Source organism: Felis catus, chromosome C1 (genome assembly GCF_018350175.1).
Source record: "Felis catus isolate Fca126 chromosome C1, F.catus_Fca126_mat1.0, whole genome shotgun sequence".
Lineage (NCBI taxonomy): Eukaryota > Metazoa > Chordata > Mammalia > Carnivora > Felidae > Felis > Felis catus.
In genome coordinates this window covers 92,698,501-92,724,145 of record NC_058375.1, presented here as the reverse complement: position 1 = coordinate 92,724,145, position 25,645 = coordinate 92,698,501, and the positions used below count along the sequence as shown (strand labels likewise).

Sequence of the window (25,645 nt, the reverse complement as noted above, 5' to 3'; positions counted from 1 at the left end):
CATAGGAGCCTTCCTCCAAAGGTAGTTTAAGCAGAAAAACATCCCTGGCAGAACCGCCCTGGGTGAGGAAGAGGTGAGGCCAAGGCCTGCCTGTTCAGGCAGCTCCTGAGCATGAAAATCACCACCTGAGCCTAGTCTACCCTGTTTCTACATGAGAAACCAGGTCCGGAGAGCTAACGAGGCTTGTTTACATTCATACAAGCTGTTAGTCAAGAGCCTTTCCTTCAAGTCAGTATTTCTTTGCTATGTCACATGGAGTTCTACTTCTTCTCTGCAGACGACTCATTTTTTTTTTTTTTTACTTTTTAAATGTTTAGTTTTGAGAGACAGAGAGACAGAGAGTGAGCAGGAGAGGGGCGGAGAGAGAGGGAGACACAGAATCCAAAGCAGGCTTTAGGGTCTAAGCTGTTAGCACAGAGCCGATGCTGGGCCTGAACCCATGAACCATGAGATCATGACCTGAGCCAAAGTCAGACGCTTAACTGACTGAGCCACCCAGGCGCCCACCTCCCTTTTTAAAATTTTTTAAATGTTTACTTATTTTTGAGAGAGAGCGAGAGCGAGAGCATGAGTGGGGGATGGGCAGAGAGAGAGAGGGAGACATGGAATATGAAGCAGGCTCCATGTTCTGAGCTGTCAACACAGAGCTCGACACCCAGGCTCAAAATCATGAATCGAGAGATCATGACCTGAGCCAAAATTGGCCACTTAACCGACTGAACCACCCAGGCGCCCAGATGATTCATTTTCTGATGGTAATAGTAATGTTTCATTGACTGAACACCTACTATATCAGATGCTGTCACAGAGCTTTCAGAATGTGATCAGAAGGCCCTTGGGGGTCCCTGAGACCCTTTCAGGGGACCACGAGGTCCTCTCTTTCCCAGCTACATATCTGTGCAAAGCCAATACTGAAGGAGATTGAATGGAGGTGCAGCTATGTAATCCAGCTGCCTTCTATTAAGCCAGATATTCAAGACACTTGCCCAAACATAAAATACTGCCTCTTCTAATACTCTTCATTAAAAAAAAAAAACCTCTTTGCATTAAAAACCTGTTATTTGGTGAGCATAAAATGAATTACTGTTGGTTTTAAATGACATAATAAATAAAATATTTTTAAATGCCTCAGTTTAAAATTCTATTAAAAAAAAAGCCTTGGGGTGGCTGGGTGGCTCAGTCAGTTAAGCATCTGACTCTTAATCTCAGTTCAGGTCTTCATCTAAGGGTCATGAGTTCAAGCCCTGCGTTGAGCTCCACACCCAGCATGGAGCGTACTTAAAAAATAATAATAATAAAAATAGATAAAGAAAAAAAAACTTAAAGCCCTAGGACTGTCCATTCAGTCTTGGGAAAATTTGAATGATTCTGCACAAGCAAAAATGACTTGAAATTTATAAATACGTACCTCTATACCAGTCCATCATCAACTGATTGTTGTATAATAGCTCTTCTCCAATACAGGGGGAGATTTTTCACCACAGGTATAAAACAGGGTGCATATTATGATATATGATAGATAAAAACTGTAATAAGCAGAAGCTCTTTAAGGTCCTCAATTTTAAGAGTGTAAAAGGGTTCTGAAAGAAAAAAAAATTGAGAACTGCTGACATAGTGTATAACATTTAGCTATCCTTATACCCCTGTAAGTAGGAATTATGATTTTTATTTTACAGATAAGGAAATGGAGACTCAAAGAAATTTAATGACTTGCCAAAGAGCAGTTGTATTATCTACTGCTGTGTAATGCAGTATCCCAAAACTTAATGGTTCAAAACAAAAAACATTTTCTATCTCATAATTCCTATGGGTCAGGAATTTGGGGGCAGCTTAGCTGGGTGAATCAGCCTCAGGTTCTCTCATGAGGCTATGGTCAAGATGTTGGCCAATACTGCCATCATATGAAGGCTTGACTGGACTGGAGAATCTGCTTCTAAGATGGTTCACTCACGTGGCCATTGGCAGGAGGTCTTAGTTCCTCATCATGTGGGCATTTCCAATAGGTTGCTTGAGTATCATTATGACATGGCAGCCAAGTGATCTAGGTCTTTTATGACCTAGTTTTGGAAGTTATACACCATCACTACCACTTTATCTGTGAGAAGCAAGTCACTAAGTCCAGTCCACACTCAAGGAGAGTGGAATTACGCTATACCTTTTGAAGAACATATAAAAGAATTTGTGGACATATTTTCAACCATCACAGCTAACTAGCGGTAGACCCAGATTGCAAACTCAGGTCTGTCTGAACCTCATGCTATTGTAATTTCCTTGAGCTCTGGATTGAGAAGGAATTCAATGACTATTGACTGACTGAGATTTGGGGGGTGGGGTAGGGTGGGAAAACCATCCCTAGAGCTCATTCCATTTATGACTTACTCTTTGAAAGATAATGTTACAAAGGAGCGTAATCACGAGAGAAGCAAGGCAGGTAGCCCTGACAGATGCTTTGTCACTCGGCCTCATCTCTCCTGGAACTGAGATGTTGTTTGAACACCCAAGCCTGTGTGCTCACCTATCCGGCACAGGATCTCATGTTCTGGTCTTATCTGGAAGTCTCCACTGCCCACAGCCTGCCAGGTTCTAGACCGGTACCACACACACACACTTTCTATTACTAGCCCCTCTTTGGCAGAGATGAGGGCAAAGCTGTAATTCAGTTTCCCATATCAGCTCATGAATTTGATGTAGAGTAAAACCATCTTTTCAATTGTCTGGATGACAAAACACAAGTTCTTGGCCAAAACAGGGTCTGAGAAGAGAATGTGGATGTGTCAGGGCAAATCTGGAAAAATACCAATCTTGCATTTGTAGTTAATTCAGGGGGTCAAATTCTCACAGATCCATCAGTTCAGCAGGCCTTCACTAAACACCTACATGTGCTAGGAAAACCTTGAGACTTTCCTATCAGATTTGTTACTTCTGAAAACATCTCTCAGTTGTCATACGGGGATTCCAAATGCCATCCTGAGGCTGGTGACTCCCCTTGGTAATGCAGCTGGGGAAGTTGAACACTTCTGCACCTAATGCATACCTCCCGTGGTCAGAGCTCTACTTTCCACACACTCTATGACTATAATGAAGAAACTCACCTGTCCTTTGTGTAACTTGGGATTTTTCAGGTTCTGATACAGGCCATAGCTGCTATTCTGCTCCTGGGATCGGACTGCTGAGTGATAAATGTCAGAACTGCGGCACTAAGAGTCATAATTCTGGAAGAACCTGTGGCAAAAAACCACCTGAAGGTGAGTGAGACTTAGGGGCTTTAGAAGGAAGGCATAAGTGGGGACAGCTGCTGTTCCCAGGCAGTGAGTTTTATTTCTCTTTTCTTTTTAGAATTTCATTATAGATACAACACCCCAGGAGAGAATTACTTATATCATAGTGAAAGAAGCAACTTTGTCCAGCTCTGCTTTTTAAATGAAAATAAAAATTCTTCATCTTGTAAGTACATCTGCTGCATGATCTCATCTTTGTAAACAACCTGGTCTCCCAGGCGTGGGGGACCCACATCACACCAGCCACTGCTTCTGTTTGGGGAGGCCCTGGCCTCTCCAGTGTGCTGTCTGGATCTCTAGTACTCATCTGACACTCCCACATCCTGGATGGCAAAAGGCTGGGCCAGGGCTGGGAGATAAGAAATCCTAGCAATAAAGGACTCTAAAAGTTTTTAAGGGCTAACTCAGTGTAAGTTGGTAACAAATTGCAAATATTTGCTAAACAAATGACCAACTAAATAATTGCCACTATTATTGCTATTCAGGAGTGGTCAAAACTTTACATATATCCCTACTGAAAGCATGTAAAGTAATAGACTATTTTTACACTCCTTAAACATCATATTGCTAATTTCAATTAGCAATTTGGAAAAAACTAAAATCCCACATTTATTTATAAAGATGAATAAAACATGCCCCCACCCAAGGAGTTCACAATCTCTTAAGAGGAACTCATACCCAAATAAGGAAAGTTCATGGCAAAACGTGGTGCTAGAATTAACAAAGTCAGAGTGTGCTAAGGGAACAAAAAAGGAGGGAAGGACATGTTCCTTGTTGTGTTTCTGAATGACAGTCATATCTGGTTCTTCGACATCCTCTCCTTGTGGGAAAGTTCATACCTCCAGAGCTCTTTCTCTCCTGAGTGACAAGGCGTCAGGGAAAATGTTTCTTATCTTTCACAATTGCCAATTTCCAAGACGAAAGAATGCCATTTACTTGATTGAACTCAGCTGGTGAGTCCCCTACACTGCCATCCCCCAGCTGCTAAATCCTCCAACTGGATGTATTCTCTCAAGATGACAGCCACTAAAACTGCAGAAGCAACAGGGCTAATTTCTTTATCATCTCCCTGGCCTTTGAGTCTATAGCCCATGGGACTTGTTATTCTGATATATGAGGGCATGAGGGAATCAACTATGTCATCTGAAGTGTGACCTTGAACTACATTAGTAAATGTATCGTGGCTAAGAGGGTAGATTCATAGGGAGGCATATTTGCTCAATGTTGAAAAGAACCTTTCAGAAACTGGAATGGAGTGGGCTGTTGTAGGAGGACGTGAGCCCTATCTGTAGAGGTGTCTCTACAGATCCCATCCAGAGCCAATGTACTTTGTCAGGATGTTGCAAATCTGTGGACTGGACTAGAATCAGAACTGATTACGCTATGGTCCTTCCCAACTCTGAGTTTCTATGTTTCAAATAAAATCCAAAATTATATTTGGAGACTAGCAAAGGATTAAGACTGAACTCATTTGTGCCACTGCTCATCAGGACTTACGTTTGGGTGGTCAGCATGATTAATTTGGACTTTCTAGCTTCTACCTTCCATGTCTTAGGGACAGTATTTCCCAGATCGCTTGTCAAATGGGACCCTCCTGAGGGGGAGTGAAACCTAGCTACCAGAGACTGATGAGTAAGATAGAAGACGTGGAAGGAGACCCAGCAACAGAGAAGGCAGATTTATTGGCTGTTGGCCATTGACTCTTCTCCTTTCCTTTCCCTGGCTTTATTATTGTCTTCCATGGTGGCTTTCTTACATTGATCTTCTCTGTTTAGTCTCTATTTTCTGGAGTTGTCTTAGTAACATAATTTAGTTTTTGACTCCCCAGAATCCTTGCACCTGAATTTGAAGACTTCCAGGAATCCATTTGGTCCATGCTCTTGAAAGGGATTATCCCTCCACTTGTCAGATGAAGTAGCTGAGTCCACAGAAGTTGGACAGCATGCCCAGGTGTCACAGAGTTAGCACCCAGGGAACCTAAATCCAGACTCCTGATCTCTTGTCTACTGAAAAAACTCCTTTTAAAGGGGCATCTGGGTGGTTCAGTCAATTAAGTGTCTGCCTCTTGATCTCAGGGTTGTGAACTCGGGCTCCACATAGGGCACCATGCTGGATGTGGAGCCTACTTAAAAAAAAAAGTCGAATTTTTTTTTATTTTTTAGAATTTAACGACTATTCTAAGATGTCAATTATTTCCAAATAAATTAATAGATTCAACATAATCACAGAATTTTAGAGATGATCAAGGAGTGCAAAGACTACCCCCAATAACCATTTTGCTCTCCGCAGGTAAGAATTCTGAGAGTTTTAGTTTTTATTTTTTCAGTGCAGAAAGAATTCAGTATATTTATCTATTTTTTAAAATTTATATATTGTTTAATTTACATCCAAGTTAGTTAGCATATAGTGCAACAATTTCAGGAGTAGATTCCTTAAACCCCTTACCCATTTAGCCCATCCCCCCTCCCACGACCCCTCCAGCAACCCTGTTTGTTCTCTATATTTAAGAGTCTCTTATGTTTTGTCTCCATGTTTTTATTTTTGCTTCCCTTCCCTTATGTTCATCTGTTTAGTATCTTAAAATTCCTCATATGAGTGAAGTCATATGATATTTGTCTTTCTCTAATTTTGTTTAGCATAATACCCTCCAGCTCCATCCACATAGTTGCAAATGGCAACTTTTTGATTGCCAAGTAATACTCCTTTGTAGATATATACCACATCTTCTTTATCCATTCATCCATCAATGGACACTAGGGCTCCTTTCATAGTTTGGCAATTATCGATAGCACTGCTATAAACATTGGGGTGCATGTGCCCCTTCGAAACAATACACATGTATCCCTTGGGTAAATACCTAGTAGTGCAATTGCTGGGTTGTAGAGTAGTTCTATTTTTAATTTTCTGAGGAACCTCCATACTGTTTTCCAGAGTGGCTGCACCAGTTTGCATTCCCATCAGCAGTGCAAAAGAGATCCTCTTTCTCTGCATCCTCACCAACATCTGTTGTTGCCTGAGTTGTTAATGTTAGCCATTCTGACAGGTGTGAGGTGGTATCTTGTGGTTTTGTATTTCCCTGATGATGAGCGATGTTGAGCATTTTTTCATGTGTTGGTTGGCCATCTGGAAGTCTTCTTTGGAAAAGTGTCTATTCATATCTTTTGCCCATTTCTTCACTGGGTTGTTTTTTGGGTGTTGACTTTGATAAGTTCTTTATAAAGTTTGGATACTAACCCTTTATCTGATATGTCGTTTGCAAATATCTTCTCCCATTCTGTCAGTTGCCTTTTAGTTTTGCTGAGTGTTTCCTTTGCTGTGCAGAAATTTTTATTTTGATGAGGTCCCAATAGTTCATTTTTGCTTTTGTTTCCTTTGCCCCTGGAGACGTGTTGAGTAAGAAGTTGCTGCAGCCAAAGTCAAAAGAGGTTTTTGCCTACTTTCTCCTTGAGGATTTTGATGGCTTCCTGTCTTACATTTAGGTCTTTCATTCATTTTATTTGTGTGGATGGTGTAAGAAAGTGGTCCAGGATCATTTTTCTGCATGTTGCTGTCCAGTTTTCCCAGCACCATTTGCTGAAGAGTGTCTTTATTCCATTCGATATTCTTTCCTGCTTTGTCAAAGATTAGTTGACCATACGTTTGTGGGTCCATTTCTGGGTTCTCTATTCTGTTCCATTGACCTGCGTGTCTGTTTTTGTGCCAGTACTATACTGTCTTGATGATTACAACTTTGTAATACATCTTGAATATCTGGAGTGTGATTCCTCCAGCTTTTTTTTTTTTTTCAAGATTGCTTTGGCTATTTGAGGTCTTTTCTGGTTCTATACAAATTTTAGGATTGTCTGTTTTAGCTTTGTGAAGAATGCTGGTGTTATTTTGATAGGGATTGCTGAATTTCTTAAAATAAATAAATAAGCTGAATTTCTTTTCCTGAATTCAGAAAGAAAGTTCTTTGTTTTCTATGTTCCCTAGTTTTCTTATTAAGATTTCATGAAATATTACATTCATACAGAAAGGTTCGGGAAATGCTACCCATATGTCCACCATTTGGGGGTCATTTTTGATAACTCTGAATTTAATCATAGCTAACATTTTTCAGCTTGTTCAAAACCAGAATGGATCTGTTCCCAGACATCGAATCCGAAATCCTCTCAAGACGAACATGAGCCCATACCAGAAAAGTAAGTATTATTTTATTAATGATAATAACCATGCAATGTGCTTAGTGCATTAAATTACTGGCTCAAGGTCACTGAGATCATAAATTGTAGAGCCAAGATTCAAACCAAAGTATGGCTAATACTTCATTTATTTATTCAACAAGTATTTTGAGTGTCAATAGCAGGGTCTTGGTCTAGGTCCTGAGGACACAGTGAAAAATTAAACCACTGTCCCTACCCTCATGGAAGTTACCTTTTTGGTAGAAGTAGTCTTTTAAGTGCCACAAAGGGGGTGTACAGAGTGCTATTACCTAATTTGGGGGTTCAGGGAAGCTAAACACCAAAGGGTAAGTGTGAATCAACTAGCAAAGGGATGTGGAGGTAAGAGGGCATCTAGTCTATGAAGGCTTCCTGGAGCCGAAAGGCCCCTTGGCAAGTTCAGGAAGTGTAGTGCGAGGGGCTGTGGGGCAAGATGGGGCTGGCAAGGGGAAGCTGAAGGGATGGGTAGGGCTAGACCATGCAGGGGCTTGTCAGCTACAGGAAGTATTTCAGACTCAAGGGTATAATAAGCCAATTAAGTTTTTTAATGAGGCTGTTTTTAAAGTTTCCTAGTGTTGGGGCACCTGGGTGGCTCAGTTGGTTAAGCATCCAACTCTTGATTTTGGCTCAGGTCATGATCTCAAGGTTCATGAGATTGAGCCCCCATCAGGCTCTGCGCTGACAGAGCAGAGCCTGCTTGGGTTTCTCTCTCCTTTTCTCTCTGCCCTTCCCTGCTTGTGTTCTCTCAAAATAAATAAACTTAAAAAAAAAAGTTTCCCAGGGTTTTTAAAAGATCACTCTAACTACTAAAGGAATGGGAATGGATTAGAGATATCAAGAATTGGAGCACAGAGGCCAAGTAAGAGCCCAGGGCAATAATCCAAGTGGGGTGATGGTAGCTTGGCCAAGGGTGAAAGAGAAGGAGAGACAGAGGTCTAGTATTCAAGAGCTATTTAGGAGGCAAAATCAATAGTGTAGCAGAGTGGTTAAAAGTTCAGGTTCTGCACTCAGTCTGAACTCACTAGCTACTACCATATGTAGTGCAGTGTTTAAGAATGTGGCCTCTGGGCAGGTCTTGGGTTTGCATCTTAGTTCCGTGTCCTTGGGCTGGTTGCTTGACCTCTTTGTGCCTCCCTTTCCCCACTGTGCGTCCTCATTATTCTCCAAATGGGAATAATAGTAGTGCCAAACTAAGAATTGGGTCAATACATATAAAGCACGTGGAAAGGTACATGGCACTCAGCAAGTGATGGTGATTATTGTTGATCATCATGACTGACTGGATGTGAAGAGAGAGAGGACTCTCAAGCCCATACCCTTCCCACTGCACCACACTGCCCTGCCTTGCCTTAAGTTTTTTTATTAGCTAGGGGCCGCTGATGCTCTTTGATGTTCTCAACCGGATAATAGATCCAAAGTGTTAAACTGACCTGAAGAAACAACTCCTGTTAATGTGGTAGAGGAGAGACACAAAGGGAGGCTTAGAGTCACAAACATTTGAAATCAGACTTCCTGGAGATGACTGCTTACAAGTGCTCTAAGTACCAAAGAAGTAATGCTTAACAGAAGGAATCTCAAGTCAGGGAGATATGAAGATGGCTCCATGGCCCACCTGTCAACAGGCAAGACTTGTGGCATCCCCTACAGCCACTATTCATGGCATAACTCCACGCAGTGCCCTTCACAGAGAATGTGTGAATGAAACCTCCCAGAGCTATGCAGTGCACAACCAAACAACTGTACATAGTGACCCTGGCTCTCCTTATTCACCCAGACCATCATCAGAGAGAGTCATACTTAGTGTAGTAGTCCAGAGGTGCCTATTTAGAGGTGCTGCTTTTCTTCTTTTAATTTATTTTGAGAGACACAGAGTGCACACATGTGGGGGAGGGGCAGAGAGAGGGAGAGAAGGAGAAACCCCAAGGAGAGCTGGTGCAGAGCCCAACGTGGGGCTTGATCTCATGAACCGTGAGATCATGACTTGAGCTGAAATCAAGTGTTGGACACCTAAGCGACTGAGCCACCCTGGCACCCCAGCTTTTATTTTTCTATTGCTGCTGCCTCATTGCTGTGTAAGCTCCCTGGTGCTGAAGCGAACTCAAAGTGCCTACAATTGGCAGATTTGTGTGCATTTGTTTTATAAATATGCCAAGGTGGAAGGTTGGCCCCCAAAGAATGAAAACTGAATAAACTGGAATGTTGCCTCTTTCTGTGACAATGGGAAGATTCTGGGAGGAAACACTTCCCAGATCGTGGTCATGGAACCATCTTTTCCTGAAGCTCATCTGTGGTCAGCCACACGGGGACTATAAGAGCTACAAAAAGCGGAGAGTGCACAAAGTCCTAACACCCAACACGCACACAGCCATTACTGAACCACAGAGTTAGGGAAGAGAGGGGAGATTTACACAAGTATCAGTGTGCTTTTGCCTTCCAGAAAAAATAAGATTTTCATGACCTACAGTTCAGACCTTGCTACACCCACACCCCATTTCCACTCCTGCAGGATTTCTGGAAGCAAATCCTTAAGCAACTTGCGCAGTATGGAAACGGAATCTGAGGTGAGGACTTAGAAAAATCCATTCCAGAATCCTTGCAGCTTGTAAGTATGGTCTTGGTCACAAAACTGATGGCTTTTAAATTATTACAGTATGGTGGCACCAGGAAATGCTTTGCTAATAAAAACACTTTGTGCTCCGCACTAACATAAAGACACACAGCCTGAGCAGCCACATGGTTTGTATTATTCCTAAACTGGTTCCAAGGGAAATTTCCTGGAGAAAGTGTTTTGTGGGTGGTGCCTCCACTACAGGATCCCCCTGGCCCAGGAGTGAAGGTAGTGGACTGTTTCCAGCTGCTCACAAGTCTGTTCCAGTGACACTGGGGTTAGAGCTGCCAGCACTTCCCTGTTTTCAAATCAAATCCCAGGCCACCTTCAAATGCTTTGGAATGCAAGCACTAATGCCCCTGGGTGCCCTCTCAGGGGTTATGACCCCTAAATCCTCTTCAATCAGCCCCAATAGCTTTCCTTCTTTCTCACAAATTTGTTCCTCTGCACCAGGGCAACAGCCCAGCAGGTTGCTGACCTCACCCTCTGATTCACACTCATCAGTCACGTGTTGGGTCTTTTTTCTGTCCCTTTCTCTAAAAAATATATTCCATCTCAGACTGGTTTCCTAGGAAACCAACCGTTAAAAACAGGAATAGACCGGGTGGGAAAAGAATGCTCCAAAAATTCCACCTTGCAATGTTTAATAATGAGATAACCCAATTAACAGAAACAGTAACTTTAAATATGTGAATTTTTCCTCTGTAGATTTTAAACTCATCTTTGGATCATGCCCTAAGGACAGCAACCATTTTGAAAGAAACTACTGATCGAATGATTAGAACTATTGCAGAAGATCTTGCCAAAGTACAGAGATGGAGGAATCGGCTGAAATACTAGTTTGACCCAAGGCAACCAAAGACTTAAAAAAAAAAAAAAAAAGAAAAATGCAAAGAAAACTTTATCTTCCCTCAAAAAGTATCTTATTACACAATTTAGGAAGGTGACTTTCTAGAGACAATACCAAAACCATAGAAAATGGGGGGCACCAAGTACTTAAAAGGAAAAAAAAACCAATGGACCCTGATTCTTAAATTGAAATCAACAAGTATTTATTTTCAAATAAATCTGTTATTCCTAACTCATAATGGAAGAAATTAAAACAATAAACTAGGGGTACCTGGCTGGCTTAATTGGAAGAGTATCTAACTCTTGATCTCAGGGTCATGAGTTCAAGCCTCATGTTAGGTATACAGATTACTAAAAAACAAAACAAAACAAAAAACAAAAACAAACACTTAAAAAAAGGACAGAACAAAACAGACTATACTTTTGCCTTTTAGTATGGCAAAAAATAAAGTTTAGAAGACCCAGCATCAGTGAGGCTGGGGATGACAGGTGCTCTCATACACTGAGGGTGGAAGTATAAATTGGTGCAACCTGGTGGAAAGAAGGCAACTTGGTACCAAATTCTACAAATGTCAAAGCACTTAAATTCTGAGCAGCAATTCCACTATTAGCAATGACTTTATAGGTAACTCCCACAATAGGCCATGGTATTACAAATGGGATGGCCACCGAAGCACTGATGGGAAGAGCCCCCAAGTAGAGCTAATCTAAACACCCTACATGAGGAATCATAAATAACAACAGTCCTGCAATCAGTCAGTACTCTGCGGCCACTGAAAAAAATGTAGCCACTGGGCAGGTGGGGGGGGGGGGAGGGAAGACAGTGAAAAAAGGCAAACACGTAATAATACATGCAGTGTGACTTCGTTTGTGTATGTTTTTCAAAGGGCATACATATTTTCTGGAAACACACACAGAAATATTCTGTGGACCTCTAAGAAATGGAGATGGGAGTCATCCAGGGAAGGAAGAATCTTTCCTTTTCATTTACTTTCTGTATAATACGAAATTCTTATGTTTGTATCATAAGTTATGTGAAGATCTCTTAAAGTCAGAAATATGCAAACACGTTAGTCCTGGATTAATGAATTTGGGACAAAAGTAAAGACAATTCATTACAACTATGTACCAGGTATTAACTACATTTCATGTAGAATGCCAGAACAAGATTCTGATTTGCTTCTTTAAGGCTGATTTAGAACCTCTTTAATGACAGAGCAGCACATCATTGGCTCTTTCCCTCTTTCCTGAGGCCTGTATTCACTCAAAACAGTCAACAAATGGTTTCCTAACCCCCAGAGCTTTGCTTAGTGGTAAAGAGAGTTGAATCCATTCCCACTTTGAAGATCTTTGTGGTGGCCAAGGCAGCTGCTATTTGTCTAGAGCTGGCTAGAGAATAGGCTATTTTTAACTTTGGAGCTTGGAAACTGGTTAAGAGTGCCTTAGAAGAGATAAAGCAGAGCCAGCCTGAAGATACCTCTGACTCTGGGGCTACAGGTACTTTAAGCTGTGGCATTATAAGGAAGATAGTGAACACTGGTAGTAGCACTGTAAGAGAAAAAAGGGAGTTTAAACTGTGTATATGCTCTTTCAAGAGGCTTTTAGATTCAGCACTTACCTAAATTTAATCACCACTTGACAACCTGTTTTATGTGCCAAGCATCACTATCCTGTCCTCAAGTTTAAAATTATACTTCTCTGGCTGGAAGGGTTCTTATATGATTCATTAGTTCTTAACCTTTTTTGAGTTCAACCCTCTTTGAGAATCTGATGAAAGCTATGGAGTCTCCCTCCCCCATACTCCACTCTTGCAGGGAAAAGGGATGTAAGAACGCACAATTTTGCACACAATTTTTAAAAGTTCAAAGACACCTAAAGCAAATCCATGCAATCCAAGTTAGAAAGGACCACCACAAGTGAATGTTCCTAAGCCCTCAATTAACCTTTATAGAAAGTTAACCCCTGTAATCATTTAAAAATATGGCCCACCTCTACTTTATTAAGCTATATTCTAAATGTTATTTTTATATTTCCTTAATGACTGAGGATCATTATGAACAATCACTGTGACATGCTTAATCCAAGAAACAGAAATAGGGCTATGTCCTTAAGAAGTCCTGGAAAAGTGCTAAGCTCTGATTTACAAAGGTAATTTTATATTTACTGATCATGTACCCTTGGCTGTCTCCTCCCTTGTTTGTGTAAATTCTGACAGATCTCTCTCTTAATTCTGATGCAGTAACAGACCAGAAAAACGAGCTCGTTAACTGTTTGTTTCCAATGCTGAGTCAAGGGACTCACCATTGTTGAGGGCAGCGGTGTGGTAAAAAAACATCTGGCAGCTTCCACTGTCCAGAGGCCTCTTCATGTCTACTTCCAATGTGTAGCTGTGCTCTGGCTGCTTCAGGTTGCCAGGAACAAGCAAGCAGGATGAGGGGGGAATGCTTTTATCTCTTTAATAAAAAATTCTAGGGGTGCCTGGGTGGCTCAGTCAGCTGAGTGACTCGATTTTGGCTCAGGTCACAATCCCAGGGTCATGGGATCAAGACCAGCGTCAGAGTGCGTGCTGAGTATGAAGCCTGCTTGGGATTCTCTCTCCTCCCCCTGCCTCTCTCCCCAGCTTGCATTCTCTAAAATTATAAAACTAAATGAAAATAAAATTCTAGGGGGCGCCTGGCTGGCTTATGCAACTCTTGATCTCAGGATTTTGAGTTTGAGCCCCAGGATGGGTGTAGAGAGATTATTTAAAAGTAAAATCCTAAAAAAAAAAAAAAAAAAATTCTAGCCATCCACTTTAACTATTAGATTATACAAATGAAAACTCATCTTTTTATCACTCCTTTCTACTGTAATCTTACTGATTTGAATCTTAATGATTTATGTAAAAAAAAAATTTTTTTTTAACATTTATCATTGAGAGACAGAGACAGAGACAGCATGAGCATGGGAGAGGCAGAGAGAGGGGGAGACACAGAATCCGAAGCAGGCTCCAGGTTCTGAGCTGTCAGCACAGAGCCTGACGCGGGGCTCAAACTCATAAACTGCGAGATCATGACCTGAGTGGAAGTCAGACACTGTACCGACTGAGCCACCCAGGTGCCCCTGAATCTTAAAGATTTAAAACAGACCTAATTCATATTAAATATGAATATATTTAATGCCCAAATTGTTGTTGTTTTGGTAGCAGAAATTTTATTGTGGGATGAAGACTTTTTTGCTCCTTTGATTTTAAAAGAAATCTGCCTGCAACCTGACAGAATTCACAGAAAGTTACAAATACCTATAGGAGAAGTGAGTTATGGAGGCATCACATCTTACAAAAATAAACTGCCAGGATCTGGGCTTTTGGGCTCAAATCCAAGAATTTTTGTCTTTGCGAACTGATATTTTCCTTATTTTTTTGTGAATATGGTTGAACAATGTGAATCCACTATACTTTATAAGCCAAGCACACATCAACAGGAATTAATGTGGGCTTCAGAGATACTGAATAAATGGTTTCATTTAGTTGTAACAGTGAAATGTCTTCTTCAGGGTCTTGGTATCAGAATCTGTAATTGCTAATTCTGAAGGTGGAATTAGCTTATACTAAGAATTTATGTGAGATGAACACTTACATCTTCAAATTCAGTAAGAGATTTAGGAAACAAAGGATCACTCCAATTCTAAGACTAAAATACATGTAAAATGGAGGCCTCAAAGGATCTCACATCATTGTGATAGGACAAAATCATCACTGAGGTGTTAAGTGACTCAATGAATGGGCCAGTGTTTGCTGTCATCACACTCTTGGTTCCATTTGTTACAGGGCATTGGATTAGTCTAAATCTCTGTTCCACACAAGTACTAACCTTGGACTGATAGTAACCAAGGCTTACAAGGACCACAAATAAAATGCAGACACCCAAAACCAGCCCTTTCACTGACAAAGTACTGTTCCCACGCTTGATATTCAAAGAGAGCTGTTTATTAATGTCAAGCCTTTCCTCTCCACATAAACAGCGAGGTTAAATTACATAACCTTTATGTGCCCTAGTTTCCTCAGCTTTAAAATGGAGATGATAATAATAGTCCCTATCTTCATAGGATTAAATGAGAAGATTAAATGAGGTAATATAAGCACTTCGAAACACTGCTTGGCACATATAATGCTCTAAGTAAGCGCTTGCATATTGTTACTTAGTAAAACAGCAAGTTATGAAATTAATATATCAAAACAATAGCTTTCCTATATAAAAAATGTTTGAAAATAACATAAAAGATCCAATTCACATGGAATCACAAAAGAAAGATATTATGGAAATATACAGTACCTATATGAGGAAAATAAAGGTTCTGAAGGTTATAAAGACTTAGGTAAATAAAAAGACATTATATATTCCTAAATCTCAAATTTCAATATTATAGGGGTGTCAATTTTTCCTAAATTAACCTACAAATTTACTGCAATCCTAATAAAAATACCAAAATAACTTGTGGTATTAACAAAATGATACTAAAGTTCATTTAGAAAAATGTAATAGCCAGAAAATTTCTGAAAAGTAACAGTGATTTAGGTAGAGATTATATCTATCACACATTAAAATACAGCATGAATTAAAATAGGGAAAAATACAAACTAATGGTCAATAAAACAATTCAGAAACAGACCAAAATGCAAATAAAGTCTATGATAAAGGTAGTATTTCAGACTAGTTGGGGAAGGAGAAATTGCCCAATAAAATCTGTACAATATCTGGGTATTTAAGAAGAAAGCTGGATCTCTATTAAATAATATATCAGTCAGGGTTCACTGTAGGAACAGAAACTCTGCTAGGTATTTCAAAGAATGGGACTGAATATAGGTCCTTAAAAATCAAGAGAAAAAGCTGCAGGGGCAGAAAGTGGGGGCCAACACGTTTTAATTTAAATTTTTTTTTTAATTTTTATTTTGAGAGAGAGAGAGAGAGAGAGAGAGAGAGAGAGAATTTCAAGCAGGTTCTGAGCTGTCAGCACAGAGTCCAACTTCACAAACTGTGAGATCATGACCTGAGCTGAAATCAAGGGTCGGACACTTAACTGACTGAGCCACCCAGATGCCCCAGCCAACATGCTTTTAGACTCAAGGTTATATCACCTTCTGTGATCCAGAGAATATAAATTCAGTGCTGTACTGCCACCAGCATTGCCTCATGCCCATGCAGCAGGTGACAGACACTAAAACATGGAGTCTGGTTGCTACAAACTTCAGGTGGCAGGAGCTTGCTTATCCACTAGCACAGCCGTGGTACATGGTCTCTACCTTCCAAATCTTGACCAAATGCAAATCTCTGGCAGAACCTAACCTGTTCAGAACGAACCCTACTTACCTTGGAGTCTACAAAACTTCATTTTTGGCCTTTCATCCCCTTTGGTATGAGATGGGGAGGCATGGGACATAATGTCAAGTGCTAAGAGACCGTACCTAGCATATATTCTCACACTAAAGTCAATTCCAGATGGATGAATTATCTGTAAAAATAAAATGAACTTATTGAAATGTTCCAGAAGAGTGAATGACTTTATAATATTGAGCGTAAGAAGTATTTCTAAGTACAACATATAATACCAAAGCCATAAAGGAAAAGTGATAGATTTACTATATAACGGTCATACCTATCAGCACAGTTGACCCTTGAACAACATAGATTTTTTTAGATAAATACAGTACAGTATTGTAAGTTATTTTCTCATGATTTTCATTCATTCATTTGTTCATTCATTCATTCATTCATTCAGAGAAAGGGAGAGAACGCAGAGGCAGGGGAGGGGCAGAGAAAGAGGGAGAGAGAATAGAATGCCAAGCAGGCTCTGTGTGCTGTCAGCACAGAGCCCAATGCAGGGCTTGAACCCTAAGCCAAAATCAAGAGTTGGACACTTAACCAACTTGAGCCACTCAGGCTCCCTGTTTCTCATGATTTTCTTAACATTTTTTCTCTCATTTACTTTATTGTAAGAATACAGTATATAATACATATAACACAAAATGTGTGTTGACTGTTTACATTATTGCTAAGGCTTCTGGTCAACAGTATGCTATTAGTAGTTAAGTTTTTGAGGAGTAAATGCAGATTTTCAATTGCGTGGTTGGGGAGGGTGGGGGTCAGTGTCCATAAACCCATGTTGTTCAAGGGTCAGCTAGATTTTATTTATTTATTTTTATTTTTTTTAACGTTTTATTTATGAGACAGAGAGAGACAGAGCATGAACGGGGGAGGGTCAGAGAGAGGGAGACACAGAATCTGAAATAGGCTCCAGGCTCTGAGCTGTCAGCACAGAGCCCGAAGCGGGGCTCGAACTCAGAAACCGCGAGATCATGACCTGAGCCGAAGTCGGCTGCCTAACCGACTGAGCCACCCAGGTGCCCCAGGGTCAGCTAGATTTTAAACGCACAAATACTTTGACCAGCTATGCCATTGCTAGAAATTTATATTATAAAAATTTGAGTGTTTGCGAAGGTTATGTACCCAAATAATGCAGCATTCTATATAAGCAAAACTCTGAAGATGAGTAATATATAAAATTATGGTCCCTAATGTGACAACACTAGGAGGACAGGTTAAAAGAGATATTTGGAATGAAGACATTCCTTTTGTGTAATACCTGTGCACACACATCCTTATATTATCCAACCTATACAAATATTACATTGTTTTTATAGAATATCAACCCGGGCTATCTTGATGGGAAGATTATGGTGCATTCTTTTTTTTTTTTTGTAACTCTCTGATTTAGAATTTTTAAGTTCCCAACTTCCCTCTCCTCCCCTGCCCCCAAAAAGATAATTTTTGTAACTATACATTTATTTTCTCTTAGAATATTCACAATTAATTTTGGCTTTCTAATTTAAACATACATGACTCTGAAATTACATAAAATTGTGTTCTTTAGAAGTATCTGGGAAGACAGTATACACTGTGAAATTATTTCTATTAATGACAATACTATTTTACACATAAAAGAAATTATGAATTTCAAATGGAAAAAACCCTGCACTTATAGAAAATCATTCTATCATACACACACTTAAAGTTTTTACTTTTACTACCTTTTCACTTAAAATAATTCTTTCCCAAAAAACTATATTTCAGTATAAGACAGATAAGCATCCGGTAAGTAATTAATATGTACATAGGTAGTTGTGAAAAATTACCCACAATTCTAATATATTCAGTTCCAAAGGTGAAAAATTTCCTTTTAGAAAGCATTTTAACATTTCTTCTCATCATCTACAAAGCAACAACACTATTTAAATTATTAAACATGGCAAATCCAAAGATATGTAATCGTAAAGTCCCTTAAGAAGTATGTTTGAAAAATCATTATTCCATAAAATATTTACAGTGTTAAATTACATGGTAGCAACCTTGTCTTGATCTATTTTAGTTGAACATATTAATAAGAATCTCCAAAAAAAAAAAAAAATCCCTATTCATCCTTAATTAAGGAGACTTTATCCTTGGGTTTATTCAGCATCTTTATATCATCCAAAAGCTTTCTGGGTGTTAAAATATGCGTAGAACCTGGTAGGAGAAAAGATAAATGTTCAGAGGCCAGCACTTAAATAGATTCTTCTTGGTTAATTATATTGCCCTGTCCCTCAAATTTGCAAAGTGCCATAGCTTGGAGCAATTTAGCAAAATTTCTATAGGACACGTTCCTGAAAACTGCTTATCCCACAATATTTCACGTCCTTCCTCTTCATTGAACAGTAGGCTTAATAATTCACTCCTAGGGCTCTGTCTTCTTTGTGCTATATATTGATATGCTGAACAGCAAAACTGGAAATTATTCTATCCCTGTGGCAGAACATGATAGTCACTGTTCAACCACAGGATCATTAAGCAGTGCTCTAGATTTAGACCTGGTATACAAATGTTGCATTCCATAGACGAGGAGAGGTTATATATCAGTGGCTTTGATAAAATTCTTAAAACTAAATTCCACACAAGACTTGCCAATGTCACATCCACAAAAACATTCAAAATATTTCTGTAATAAAAATGTATTTATGTCTCAAAATTTATTTCATAAGAGCAGAACATAATATTTTAAAAGATACTTAATATTTAAATCATATAGTATCTTGAAGCTTATTCCTTCAAAATCAGAGTATTTAAAAATCAAATTATCAAAAAGGTCAACCAGGAAAAACTAGTACATCACATAAAACACACTATGATTAATACCTTTTTGCACTGAACAATTAGTCTTACATATAAAATACAACATAAAGTTTTACATATATATTCTTGCATTTAGAGTTTGTTTAAAATAAAATTGAAAAGTGGAAAAAAAAGACTTACCAATAATAACTTCACAGGATTTATGTGCCTGAGAAACTTCATAAGCACAACGCATTTCAGAGTATGTAATTCCTCCAATTACAAAAACAATCAGTTTTGAGCCATTTTTCCTGTCCTCTAAATAATTAGCTCTGGGCTTCTGGCGAGCACTAAAAAATAAACACAAACATGTTAAAAACATTTCCAAAACCATAGTGCTTGTAGATTTCTTAAAAAGGCTAATTCAAGCAAACTCAAATTTGGCACCAACTACACTGATTTTATGGAAATGACTTAACTATGGTATGACTGGAGGATCAAGAATTAGATAGGACAGCCCCACTTCAAGTTTAATTTTGATCAGGGGTGCCTGGCTGGCTCAGTTGGAAGATGGTGCAACTCTTGGAATTCTCTCTCCCTCTCTCTACCCCTCCCCTGCTCACTCTCTCAAAATAAATAAACTTAAAAAAAAAAAAGTGGGGGGATGCCTGGATGGCTCAGTCGGTTAAGCACCTGACTTCAGCTCAGGTCATGATCTTGCAGTTTGTGCATTCAAGCCCTGCAATGGGCTCTGTGCTGACAGCTCAGAGCTTGGAGCCTGCTTCAGATTCTGTGTCTCCATCTCTCTCTGCCCCTCCCCTGCTTGTACTCTCTCTCTCTCTCTCTCTCTCTCTCTCTCTCTCTCTCTGTCTCTTTCAAAAATAGATAAAAAAAAAAACCAAAACATTTTTTTTTTTAAAAAGAGTGTTCTCTGAGGGCTCTCATAAAAAATAAAAAATAAAATAAAACTCTATATACCTGAAAAGTCTATGACTTTCTGGAGTCTTTAAAACCCTCTTGCTTCAGTGCCACTTTCCCCATTTTTTTTAACTTTACAAAGTCACAGACTTATCAGGTATATTATTTCTTCATATGAAATAAATGAGAGTGTCAGCTGTATTTATAGGTATAGGGAGGGAGGCACAGGTATGGATGTGCAGTTGATGTGGTACTGGGACATTCTATGCTGGAACTCACTGAAGTATGATGGCAGGAGATATTGAAGATATATCTGTACTTTTGTGTTACCTGCAGCATTATTCACAATAGCGATGATACAGAAAACACTTAAATGTCTGCTGGTAGAGAAATGGATAAAGAAAATGTAGTGTAGGGGCGCCTGGGTGGCTCAGTCGGTTGAGCGTCCGACTTCGCTCAGGTCACGATCTCACAGTCCGTGAGTTCGAGCCCCGCATCAGGCTCTGTGCTGACAGCTCAGAGCCTGGAGCCTGCTTCAGATTCTGTGTCTCCCTCTCTCTTTGGCCCTCCCCCCATTCATGCTCTGTCTCTCTCTGTCTCAAAAATAAATAAATGTTAAAAAAAAATAAAAAAATAAATAAAAAAAAAAAGAAAATGTAGTGTATATATCCAGTGGAATATTATTCAGCCTTAAAACAAAAAAAAAAAAAAAAAAAAAAGGAAATTCTGCTAATGGCAACACGGATGAACCTGCAGGGCATTACGCTAAGTGAAATTACATTGGACTCAAAGACAAACACTGCATGATCTCACTTCTCTGTGGAATATGAAACAAATTCACAGAAGCAGAGAATAGATTACTGGCTGCCAGGAGTTGGCGGCAGGAAAGGGAAATGAGGTAGTGTTGATCAAAGGACACAAAGTTTCAGTTATGCAAGATGAATTAATTCTGGAGACCTAATGTACTGCCTAGTGACTATAGTTAACAAAAATTATATTGTATATTGAAATTTGCTAAAAGGTTAGATCTTAAATTATTAAATTAAGCCTTCTCACCCCCCCACCCCCCCACACGCATGCGAAAGAAAATGATAACTTTGTAAAGGTAATAGATACATTAATTAGCTTGTGGTGATCATTTACAATGTACATGTATCAAAATACCAAACTGTAGATCTTGAATATATACAGTGTTTCTAAGTCAATTACACCTCAATAAAGTTGTTTTTAAAAAAAAAAAAGATAAAAGGAGTTAGACCTGGGTTACAACTCTGCTTCTGTTGCTTTCTAATTCAGTTGCACTTTTCAGCAAGTTACCGAACTTCTTTCTAAACTTCAAGGGTTGTTTCCGGATTAAATGAAAAAATGTACAGGATACACAAAGTATGCAATCTGGTACCAAGGAAACACTCAATAAATAATAGCTATTATTTATATGTCACTTCCTCCCCCAGATTGCTCTAGATCTGCACTGTCCAATACAGGAGCCACTAGCTCCATGAGGCTATTAAAATTTTTTTTAAGTTTATTTATTTATTTTGAGAGAGGGAGAGAGAGGGAGAAAGAGAGTGAGCTAGCGTGAGTGGGGCAGGGGCAAAGAGAGAGAATACCAAGCAGGCTCTGCACTATCAGCACAGAGCCTGATTCAGGGCTCGAACCCATGAACCATGAGATCATGACCTGAGCCAAAACCAAGAGTCAGACGCTCAACCGACTGAACCACCCAGGTGCCCCAAAGCTACTTAAATGTAATTAAAATTAAATAAAATTAAAAATTCAGTCATACTAGCCACATATCATGTGCTCAACAGCCATATGTGGCTAGTGACTATCATACTATAGAGGACAGATATATGACATTTCCATTACTGCAAGAAAGTTCTACTGGATAGCACTGCTATTCACAGGAATCATGTTCCCACACTTCACTAGTAAAAATTTTGAGCTTTTACTTCAAAAGTAAATGTTTCAAAATAAAATTTTTGTACATCTAGGGGCGCCTGGGTGGCTCAGTTGGTTAAGTGTCCGACTTCGGCTCAGGTCATGATCTCATGGTTTGTGGGTTTGAGGCCCTGCATCAGGCTCTGTGCTGACAGCTCAGAGCCTGGAGCCTGCTTCTAATTCTGTGTCTCCCACTCTCTCTGGCTCTCCCCGACTCATGCTCTGTCTCTCTCTCAGAAATAAATAAACATTAAAAAAAATTTTTTTTTAAATTATATGTGTATTGGTGCATATTAATAAAGCTTTAATTTCTCCCTCTTTTGTAAAAATAAATACCCTCAAATCATCTTGTCACCCACTTGGGAGACCATGTTCTAGAGGACCTCTAAGATCCTGCAATGTAGGATCCCATAGTAAACTTTTAATAATGTTCTTGTCTACATCATTTCCATCTGACATCTTAAGGAATGACGAAGGAGTCAACAACAGAAAAAAAAGTAAGAATCAGTAACTGGTTTTGAAAGATGAAACAGGGGGGCGCCTGGGTGGTGCAGTCGGTTGAGCGTCCGACTTCAGCCAGGTCACGATCTCGCGGTCCGTGAGTTCGAGCCCCGCGTCAGGCTCTGAGCTGTCAGCACAGAACCCGACGCGGGGCTTGAACTCACGGACCGTGAGATCATGACCTGAGCCGAAATCCAACGCTTAACCGACCAAGCCACCCAGGCGCCCCTACCTAGACTCATTTAGAACAGGTCACGGTTAAAGAAAAACTGTCTTTTAAGTAACTATTCTTCCAGGAGAATTCTCAAAATAAGAGTACTTCTCAATGTAAGAGTACTTTCAATTATTAGTCTATAATATCATACTTCTATAGCTTTTACCTTACAGCCCCTGAGCCATTCCATACTGCTGGACACTGGGAACAATATGGCCATTCTTTTGAATCTAATCTATTATCGATGGCATCCTAGGGAAGAAAAAAATTAACACCATCAAAAAAATGTAAATTCCAGGATTTTTTTCTTAATATTTATTTTTGAGAGACACAGAGACAGAACACGAGCCAGGGAGGGACAGAGAGAGAGGGAGACACAGAATTCAAAGCAGGCTCCAGGCTCTGAGCTATCAGCACAGAGCCCAACATGGGGCTTGAACCCATGAACCATGAGATCATGACCTGGGCCGAAGTGGGACACTCAACTGACTAAGTCACCCAGGTGCCCCCTCCAGGATTTTTTATTTGTATGTTTTACATAAAACTCAAAATTTGTGTTAACAATTAAGGAACCTCAAGATATATAAATATTTAATAAAATAAGGTTAACCCTCTCTCTGAAACTTACAAACCTTACTTGCTTCAAAAATTAATGCAATCCTTTATTTACTTATTAAATTAATATTTACTGAATGTCTAAGTTTCATTTGGAGGGTCTACTGGTGTAAGGATTACAGAGACTTTATCAAAACCTTTATCTCTAGAGCACTACAGGTTTCTAAATACCATCCTAGTCCTGACATACCTCTTAGGCTACTGGAGAGTCCAGGTTTTGCCCTTCATTGCAATGGCTCTAAAATAAAATGTGCGCTCCTGACCTAGGGGTAATCAAGACAATCCAAGGGGATGAGAGAAGTTTTCCTTTATGTTTAAAAAAAATTTTTTAAGGGTTACATTTTATGATATACTTATATGTATGGGTATACTATATACATACATTATGCTTTATCAGTACAGTAATGCATAGTTCACAAGTAGTTCATATGCTATAACTCATGTTCATAATTTTTATGGTTAAGTGTACATGATTAAAACAGTTTGGAGACCACTGCTTTACAGCATGGTAGTATAATAGGTATCAGTAGGTGGGCACAAGGAATGAGCACAAGGTACTGAGTAGTCCAAGAATATTTTATTAAGATTGTAAGAAGCCTAACTTGCATGTAAGTAAGTAAGTAAAGTAACTAAATAAATAAATACATAAATAAAAAGATTGTAAGAAGCAAAGAAACCAAGTTTCAGGAGAAATCTTGAAGGCCTTAGAATGTCACTGAGCCAAAAATAGACTATTTTTTAATTAACATGCAAATCCTTGTTACAGGGTTCAGGATAGTCAATTCTCATTTTAAAAGTACTAGCCAAGGGCCACCTGGGTGGCTCAGTCAGTTAAGTGTCCGACTCTTAATTTTGGCTCAGGTCATGAACTCAAGGTTCAAGAAATCAAGCCCTTTGTCAGGCTCTCTGCTGGCAGCGCCGAGCCTGCTTGGGATTCTCTTTCTCTGTCCCTCCCCTGCTCACGCTCTCTTGCTCTCAAACATTAAGAAATATATTTTTTTAAAGTACTAGCCAAGAAAGACTACTTAATTCTACATCCTTGTTATGGATAGGGAAAAAAATCGTATGCTATATAACAAAGTCTAAATTCTTTAAACTTTTCATCTATGTTAAACATGTATGAATGACATAAAATTAGCCAAGCAAAACAGGAAAATCATAGTAATAAATTATAAACATTTAGTTCCCAAAGCAAAATAGAAATTGGGGTTTAAGTCAAAGGAAAATTGGAATAAATAGAACTATATGATTATAACTGAAGAATCAATGCCATGATTTTACTGTTCATAATATAATTTTTATTAGTTCATTTTCTAATTTCCTATAAATGAATATTAATTTATAAAAGGAAACAGTATTAAAGGCATAAACCATCTGTTGGATATAACAGCAAACTACAATTTACAATTTAATATCACAAATACATTTCCAAGAATACTAGAGTGTAACTTTTTTTTAATGTTTATTTTTGAGAGAAAGAGACAGAGTGTGAGCACGAGAGGGGCAGAGAGAGAGGGAGACACGGAATCCGAAGCAGGCTCCAGGCTCTGAGCTGTCAGCACAGAGCCCAACGCGGCGCTTGAACTCATGAGCAGTGAGATCATGACCTGAGCTGAAGTCGGATGCTTAACTGACTGAGCCAGCTAGGTACCCCTGGAGTCTAACACTTTCTAACAGTGATAACATACAAATGTTATTTTGTTGAACTTTCATTCAAATAAATTATTTATATTTATGCTACATAGAGTTATTAAAACAATAGTTTTTTTCATAAGGCAGTATGTGTACTTATTTTTATCTTGAGGCCATTAGTGTGTAAGTTTGTTTGATATCTTCACAGAAAGAATCTTCAAGTTTCTTTCTTCCCCTGACCCCAGATACAGCCTTCTTTTGTGAACTCTCCCAGTAGTGCAGAAAATTCCTGACCCATAGATATGCTCAGACTGACAAATATACAAAGAGTAAAGAATACTCTACAGAAAGGCGCTTAGCGTATACGTAAAATTTAATGAATTATACCTCCAAAATATCTTTGATAAAAGGTGTCCATCGGGAGAGTTGAAAAGTTTCTTCTGTAGACCTATCCTTTCTTAATGGTTTGCCTTGTTGAGACTAATACAAATAGAGGAAAAAATTAAAAACCAGTAATTTTATTTAGTAATATTCACTTACTACATTTTCTTAAAAACATACGTAATTTACAGCAAATACTATGTGTATTTGACTTAGAACTAAGAGTGGAAATGCTTACTCAAAAAAAATCTGAATAGGAGTGGTCACAAAATTTCACAGTATTTTGTGCTCTAATGATAAAATTTGTAATAGTATCAGAACTTATATTTACTCAAAAGTGCTATAAAACTTGATGGTAAAGACTGGGAGTCTAAACAGAATTCTTT

General features: G+C 39.0%; 2 protein-coding genes and 1 long non-coding RNA gene across 11 annotated transcripts in view; 1 reads left to right on the top strand and 2 right to left on the bottom strand.

Annotated features, from left to right (window-relative positions):
- LOC102901721 overlaps nucleotides 1-2,056 on the bottom strand; it is a 28,054-nt gene extending 25,998 nt beyond the window's left edge. Inside the window, exons 1-2 of one of the 2 annotated variants that reach the window (XR_002744631.2) lie at nucleotides 1,952-2,056; nucleotides 1,409-1,580 (exon numbers count right to left, since the gene is read on the bottom strand). This is a non-coding gene — a long non-coding RNA (uncharacterized LOC102901721). The remainder of the gene's footprint in view (nucleotides 1-1,408; nucleotides 1,581-1,951) is intronic. The other variant, XR_002161145.2, reaches the window with a different exon arrangement.
- AKNAD1 (AKNA domain containing 1) overlaps nucleotides 1-11,003 on the top strand; it is a 37,981-nt gene extending 26,978 nt beyond the window's left edge. For 2 of the 6 annotated variants that reach the window (XM_045033246.1, XM_045033244.1), the window contains 5 exons: nucleotides 3,123-3,245; nucleotides 3,337-3,444; nucleotides 7,378-7,459; nucleotides 9,897-10,038; nucleotides 10,794-11,003. In XM_045033246.1, coding sequence (XP_044889181.1) covers nucleotides 3,123-3,245; nucleotides 3,337-3,444; nucleotides 7,378-7,459; nucleotides 9,897-10,038; nucleotides 10,794-10,925 — 587 coding nt within the window. In that variant the 3' untranslated portion in view covers nucleotides 10,926-11,003. Of the gene's footprint in view, nucleotides 1-3,122; nucleotides 3,246-3,336; nucleotides 3,445-7,377; nucleotides 7,460-9,896; nucleotides 10,080-10,793 lie in introns of all 6 variants that reach the window. The other 4 variants (XM_006934956.5, XM_019837540.3, XM_019837538.3 and 1 more) reach the window with 4 other exon arrangements.
- A 6,360-nt stretch (nucleotides 11,004-17,363) lies between these two features.
- Nucleotides 17,364-25,645, bottom strand: part of STXBP3 (syntaxin binding protein 3) — a 54,382-nt gene continuing 46,100 nt past the window's right edge. Inside the window, exons 16-19 of one of the 3 annotated variants that reach the window (XM_006934955.5) lie at nucleotides 25,266-25,358; nucleotides 22,798-22,883; nucleotides 19,259-19,407; nucleotides 17,364-18,475 (exon numbers count right to left, since the gene is read on the bottom strand). In XM_006934955.5, coding sequence (XP_006935017.1) covers nucleotides 18,381-18,475; nucleotides 19,259-19,407; nucleotides 22,798-22,883; nucleotides 25,266-25,358 — 423 coding nt within the window. In that variant the 3' untranslated portion in view covers nucleotides 17,364-18,380. Of the gene's footprint in view, nucleotides 18,476-19,258; nucleotides 19,408-22,797; nucleotides 22,884-23,436; nucleotides 23,510-25,265; nucleotides 25,359-25,645 lie in introns of those variants that run through there. The other 2 variants (XR_006582828.1, XR_006582829.1) reach the window with 2 other exon arrangements.